Raw genomic sequence first — 7,191 nt, 5'->3', positions numbered from 1 at the left:
GCTATTGTCTTGTCCTACTCATTTCAGAGGCAATTTTTATTTTATTTTTTAAACAGTAATATAGCCCATCTCAAAAGAAGACTTATGGAAATATGCACAGTAACATCAAAACAAAGCTGACACATTTAATATTGTATTATTATAGTCTTCATCGTCATAGTGACCACGTATAGACAATTTACAGCTTTGTAAGTATGAAACATCTGCAGAGCTTTTCCACACTCTGGGTGTATTTTTACACTGTCAGCTCAGAGATACGATCTAGCAACCTTTCGGGTAACCAGCCCAACACTCTAACAACTAGAATACCTAACAAACAGATACCAGCCGGACGGATACCTGCAGTCTAGCAAACATAAAGCCTGTTCTAATCTAGCAGACATAAAGCCTGTTCTAATCTAGCAGACATAAAGCCTGTTCTAATCTAGCAGACATAAAGCCTGTTCTAATCTAGCAGACATAAAGCCTGTTCTAATCTAATAGACATAAAGCCTGTTCTAATCTAGCAGACATGAAGCCTGTTCTAATCTAGTAGACATAAAGCCTGTTCTAATCTAGCAAACATAAAGCCAAGCCTGTTCTAATCTAGTAGACATAAAGCCTGTTCTAATCTTGCAGATATAAAGCCTGTTCTAATTTAGTAGACATGGAGCCTGTTCTAATCTAGCAGACATGAAGCCTGTTCTAGTCTAGCAGACATAAAGTCTGTTCTAGTCTAGCAGACATAAAGCCTGTTCTAGTCTAGCAGACATAAATCCTGTTCTAATCTAGTAAACATAAAGCCTGTTCTAATCTAGCAGACAGAAAGTCTGTTCTAATCTAGCAGACAGAAAGTCTGTTCTAGTCTAGCAGACACTAAAATTAAAATCCCTTATTTGAAGCTGCAGCCTTATAAAAGCTTGATATAATACAAGCTGCTTATTTGAAAGTCAATCATAGACCATCTTCGAGTCTAAAAACAACCACATACAGTTGAGTTTGTTTACGATGCGTTTATTGAGAATACACACAACATGACTAGATGTAACAGAGACTGTTAACACTGCAGTGGGGAATGTGTTGCTGTCATGTTAAGTGTAGGACTCCAACAGTCAGTGTTGGAATGTAGGGTGGCAAAGCATGTTTAGCCTTTTAATATTCCTCTCCCTCCTCATCCTCTTCTCCCACGCTGTCAGTGCCCACCTCTTCATAATCCTTCTCCAGGGCTGCCATGTCTTCTCTGGCCTCAGAGAACTCTCCCCTCCTCCATGCCCTCACCAACGTACCAGTGCACAAAGGCTCTCTTGGCATACATCAGGTCAAACTTGTGGTCCAGACGGGCCCAGGCCTCAGCGATGGCTGTGGTGTTACTCAGCATGCACACAGCCCTCTGGACCTTGGCCAGGTCTCCTCCAGGAACCACCGTAGGGGGCTGGTAGTTGATACCCACCTTGAAGCCAGTGGGACACCAGTCCACAAACTGGATACTCCTCTTGGTTTTGATGGCAGCGATGGCAGAGTTGACATCTTTGGGAACAACGTCACCACGGTACAGGAGACAGCAGGCCATGTATTTGCCGTGACGAGGGTCACACTTCACCATCTGATTGGCCGGCTCAAAGCAGGCGTTGGTGATGTCAGCGACTGACAGCTGCTCGTGATAGGCCTTCTCAGCGGAGATGACTGGGGCATAGGTGGCCAGAGGGAAGTGGATACGGGGGTAGGGCACCAAGTTGGTCTGGAACTCTGTCAGATCAACATTCAGGGCTCCATCGAAACGCAGGGAGGCAGTGATGGAAGAGACGATCTGACCAATGAGCCTGTTGAGGTTGGTGTATGAGGGACGCTCAATGTCAAGGTTCCTACGGCAGATGTCATAGATGGCCTCATTGTCCACCATGAAGGCACAGTCAGAGTGCTCCAGGGTGGTGTGAGTGGTCAGGATGGAGTTGTAGGGCTCCACCACAGCCGTGGACACCTGAGGAGCTGGGTAAACGGCAAACTCAAGCTTAGACTTCTTTCCGTAGTCGACAGACAGACGTTCCATCAGCAGGGATGTGAAACCAGAACCGGTGCCTCCTCCGAAGCTGTGGAAGATGAGGAACCCCTGGAGACCTGTACACTGGTCAGCCTGAATGGAGAAATGGTACATTAACATTGTTAGATGTTATCTTATGTTATAGCAGTAAGAAGAGAATGGAGAACCTGTTTCCATGTTCTACCTAGAACCATAAAGGGTTCTTCGGCTTGTCCCTGTAAGATAACCCTTTATGGTTCTAGGTAGAACTTTTTGACCATTTTAAAATGCTTTCTTCCATAGAGAAGGTTTCTGAAGAACCTTCTAGAATGAAAAAGGTTCAGTGTAGAACCCTAGTTAGAGGCCTGTTTCAGAATGACGACTCACCAGTTTGCGTGTCCTGTCCAGCACAATGTCAATGATCTCCTTGCCGATGGTGTAGTGACCGCGGGCGTAGTTGTTGGCAGCATCTTCTTTACCAGTGATCAGCTGCTCAGGGTGGAACAACTGACGATAGATACCTGTCCTCACCTCATCTGAAAGAAAAAGGTAGATTTAGAATATCCTAATATTTTGAATATGAGGAATATCTTGGGACAGAATATCAAATCATTCAAAGCTTGTAAACCATAATTCAATAGGAAATCTCCAGGATTTCATGAGTCTCATCTTACCGATGACAGTGGGCTCCAGGTCAACGAAGATGGCTCGGGGGACATGCTTTCCAGCTCCAGTCTCACTGAAGAAGGTGTTGAAGGAGTCGTCTCCACCTCCACAGGTCTTGTCACTGGGCATCTGTCCGTCCGGCTGGATCCCATGCTCCAGGCAGTACAGCTCCCAACAGGCGTTACCCATCTGGACTCCGGCTTGGCCCACATGCATGGAAATACACTCACGCTGAAACAGAGAGGGCTCAAGGTTTAATGTCACATGCACACGTTCAGTGAAATGTCTTTCTTGCTAGCTCTAACTCCAACAATGCAGTCATCAGTAACAATGACAAGGTAGAACAAAAACACGTGATAGTAGTGTATTGTAGTGGATTGTAATGTATTGTAATGTATTGTAGTGGATTGTAATGTAGTGTATTGTACTGTATGGTAGTGTATTGTAGTGTAATGTAATGTATTGTAGTGTATTGTAATGTAGTGTATTGTAATGTATTGTAGTGTATTATAATGTAGTGTATTGTAGTGTAATGTAATGTATTGTAGTGTATTGTAATGTATGTACAATGCAGTCATCAGTAACAATGACAAGGTAGAACAAAAACACGTGATACATTAAAATAAGAGATCAACTACAGGGAAATGTCAATTAAATAATGTCTTTACACATTAAATGACACACTGAAGTTGATATACAATGGAGTGGAGGGATGAACATGAAGGTTAAAAGCAATTTCAGACAGTTTAAATTGCATTGTAATGTATTGTAGTGTATTATAGTGTAGTGTATTGTAGTGTATTGTGGTGTATTGTAGTGTATTGTATTGTAGTGTATTGTAGTGTATTGTAGTGTATTGTAGTGTATTGTAATGTATTGTAGTGTATTATAGTGTAGTGTATTGTATTGTAGTGTATTGTATTGTAGTGTATTGTACTGTATTGTAGTGTATTGTAATGTATTGTAATGTATTGTAGTGTATTGTAGTGTATTGTATTGTATTGTAGTGTATTGTATTGTAGTGTATTGTATTGTATTGTATTGTATTGTAGTGTATTGTACTGTATTGTAGTGTATTGTAATGTATTGTAGTCTATTGTAGTGTATTGTAATGTAGTGTATTGTAATGTATTGTAGTGTAGTGTATTGTATTGTAGTGTATTATAATGTAATGTAATGTAGTGTAGTGTATTGTAATGTATTGTAGTGTATTGTAATGTATTGTAATGTATTGTAGTCTATTGTAGTGTATTGTAGTGTATTGTAGTGTATTGTAGTGTATTGTAATGTATTGTAGTGTATTGTATTGTATTGTAGTGTATTGTATTGTAGTGTATTGTACTGTATTGTAGTGTATTGTAATGTAGTGTATTGTAATGTATTGTAGTGTAGTGTATTGTATTGTAGTGTATTATAATGTAATGTAATGTAGTGTAGTGTATTGTAATGTATTGTAGTGTATTGTAATGTATTGTAATGTATTGTAGTCTATTGTAGTGTATTGTAGTGTATTGTAGTGTATTGTAGTGTATTGTAATGTATTGTAGTGGATTGTAATGTAGTGTATTGTACTGTATGGTAGTGTATTGTAGTGTATTGTAATGTATTGTAGTGGATTGTAATGTAGTGTATTGTACTGTATTGTAGTGTATTATAATGTAGTGTATTGTAGTGTATTGTAGTGTAATGTATTGTAGTGTATTGTAGTGTAATGTATTGTATTGTAATGTATTGTAGTCTATTGTAGTGTATTGTAGTGTATTATAATGTAATGTAGTGTAGTGTATTGTAATGTATTGTAGTGTATTGTAATGTATTGTAGTGGATTGTAATGTAGTGTATTGTACTGTATGGTAGTGTATTGTAGTGTATTGTAATGTATTGTAATGTATTGTAGTGTATTGTAATGTAGTGTATTGTAATGTATTGTAGTGTATTATAATGTAGTGTATTGTAATGTAGTGTATTGTAATGTAGTGTAGTGTATTGTAATGTATTGTAATGTATTGTAGTCTATTGTAGTGTATTGTAATGTATTGTAGTGTATTATAATGTAGTGTATTGTAATGTATTGTAGTGTATTGTAGTGTAGTGTATTGTAGTGTATTGTAGTGTAATGTAGTGTAGTGTATTGTAGTGTATTGTATTGTAGTGTATTGTAGTGTATTGTAGTGTAATGTAGTGTAGTGTATTGTAGTGTATTGTATTGTAATGTATTGTAGTGTAATGTAGTGTAGTGTATTGTAGTGTATTGTAGTGTATTGTAGTGTAATGTAGTGTATTGTAGTGTATTGTAGTGTAGTGTAATGTATTGTAGTGGATTGTATTGTACTGTATGGTAGTGTAATGTATTCTAGTGTATTGTAGTGTAATGCAGAATCAATCATCAATCTATTACGATAAGATCACTGTGATTAAGTGAAAGTAAAATCTGATTTTTTTTTAAATACATGAGGGAAATTGTCAACCTGTTTTAGCAAAATGACATTTAAGCAAAGTCATTGGCTACGCTAGGCTATCCTGGATGTATTCGGCTGAATAGTGTGACCACTATCTTGAGTGTATGATACTAATACTGCACGTCATCTTACAAATTCTTTATCTGCCATTTGACGACAGATCGTTATTTATGACCCTGTATCTTTAAGAGCAGAGGACCAGAGAGGAAAAGGTCTTGTTCCTGTGGGCCACCCCTCCTCCTCTCCCCTTCCCCCTCCTCCTCTCCCCTTCTCCCCCTCCTCCTCTCCCCTTCTCCCCCTCCTGCTTTCTCCTCACCCCTTCTACCCCTCCTCCTCTCCCCTTCCTCCTCTCTCCTCACCTCTCCTCCTCTCTCCTCCCCCTCCTACTCTCTCCCCCTCCTCCTCTCTCTCCTCACCTCTCCTCCTCCTCTCTCCACCCCTCCTCCTCCCTTCTCCCCCCTCCTGCTCTCTCCTCACCCCCTCCTCCTCTCCCTCCCCCTCCTACTCTCTCCTCCTCCCCCCCTCCTCCTCTCTCCCTCCCCCTCCTCTCTCTCCTCACCCGTTCTCCCCCTCCTGCTCTCTCCTCCCCCCTCCTCCTCTCTCCACCCTGGACCCTCTATCCCGCCCTCCTCCTCTCTCCTCTTTTTTCCCTCCCTCTTTTTCTCTTTCCTCCCTCACCCCCAGTCCAGCTGCACACTCATTGCAGTGAAACAGCGTGAGATATCTCTCACACATACCCTAAAATCTTTAGAGAAAATGGCTAACATCACAGATCGCTCCTCCCTGTTCTCCTTTGTGCTCAATCATTCCATCCTCCTCTCAGAATGGCAGAAATGTTTTTTTTTTTAAATCACAGAACATCCAAATGATCAGTAATTAATGGGTTTTTTTCCGGAAGCTAAGAGGTTTTCTATCTACACAGTGGATAGTTCATTACCAAGTAGAACAATGACTAAATAGATAGACATTAGAACACTGAAATCTGACCCACATTTGATGCATGGCTATAGATGATTCTATCACAAGAATATTTGTTTACCAAAATGATACAATATAAATATTTAAACCAGTATAAACAGTGTATATATAACATCTAAAAGGGAAAATGCAGAGAATCACATGGTATTTATGTAACAGAATAATCACCATCATTCACATTATTTTCCTCCAAATCCGTCCTTTACAATCATCAGCCTTATCTAAGCCCATCATTGAATATGAACACCATGTGAAAGAAAGAATGAGAGAAGGAATAAAGAAAAATATTATTTTATCATCTACGTCAGCAGTCAGCACTCACCATTTTGTCTGGTTTTTCTTTTCCTTCACAGGCTGACGTTTAGGATTCAGAAGAGAAGGCAGAACTGCAGCAGGAAGGAAGGGGTGGGAGTTTTATATGCCGGGGGGGAGCAGACAGCCCCAGCAGGAAGCTACAGCAGAGTCTGGTTGGTGGAAGAGAACAGGGAAGTCCCTCCTTCTTATAACAGACAAAGGCTGATGAGAGCTGACTCTCTATAAAGAATTATAGGTATAGAGAGCAGTAACAATGACATATTTTTGTAGACACTAACTCCTCCATGGCTTATTGGCCAAAGCCTATGGGTTTAGGGGTTTTGACGGGGGTTGTTTTTTTTTTTTTTTTTGGGGGGTAAACGTTGAAAATAAGGTCTGTGGTAAAACACAGGCTTAGGAGATATGATACATTGTGTTTCTATGAGATAATCTTCATCGGCTAATGTTACTTTTTTGGTGAATTTTGAAGCGTTTTTGTAATCAAAACAAACACAGGTAATGGTAACAGACTGATATTATCTCATAGAAACAAAACGTATCAGATCATCTAAGCCTGTGTTTTACCGCAAACATTATATTCGGCGTTTAGCCCAAAACCCCATTCATTTCCCCATTAATTTCTCCATTAATTTCTCCATTAATTTCCCCATAGAGAAGGTACTACATCGGGTGTGGTCATTTCCCCATTCATTTCCCCATAGAGAAGGTACTACATCGGGTGTGGTCATTTCCTATTCATTTCCCCATAGAGAAGGTACTACATCGGGTGTGGTCATT

The 7,191-nt window shown here is 40.0% G+C and overlaps 1 protein-coding gene across 1 annotated transcript; it reads right to left on the bottom strand.

Annotated features, from left to right (window-relative positions):
- Window positions 1–977: 977 nt before the first annotated feature.
- On the bottom strand, window positions 978–6,520 carry LOC121843243 (tubulin alpha chain-like). Its single transcript, XM_042312814.1, is given in 5 exon segments — window positions 978–1,239; window positions 1,241–2,110; window positions 2,384–2,532; window positions 2,671–2,893; window positions 6,422–6,520. Coding segments are annotated over 5 exon segments (1,353 nt in total). The 5' UTR covers window positions 6,425–6,520; the 3' UTR covers window positions 978–1,131.
- Window positions 6,521–7,191: the final 671 nt, after the last annotated feature.

Source organism: Oncorhynchus tshawytscha, unplaced genomic scaffold (assembly GCF_018296145.1).
Source record: "Oncorhynchus tshawytscha isolate Ot180627B unplaced genomic scaffold, Otsh_v2.0 Un_contig_109_pilon_pilon, whole genome shotgun sequence".
NCBI classification, from domain to species: domain Eukaryota; kingdom Metazoa; phylum Chordata; class Actinopteri; order Salmoniformes; family Salmonidae; genus Oncorhynchus; species Oncorhynchus tshawytscha.
Note: the sequence above shows the minus strand (reverse complement) of the source record. Positions and strands in the feature narration are given on the sequence as shown.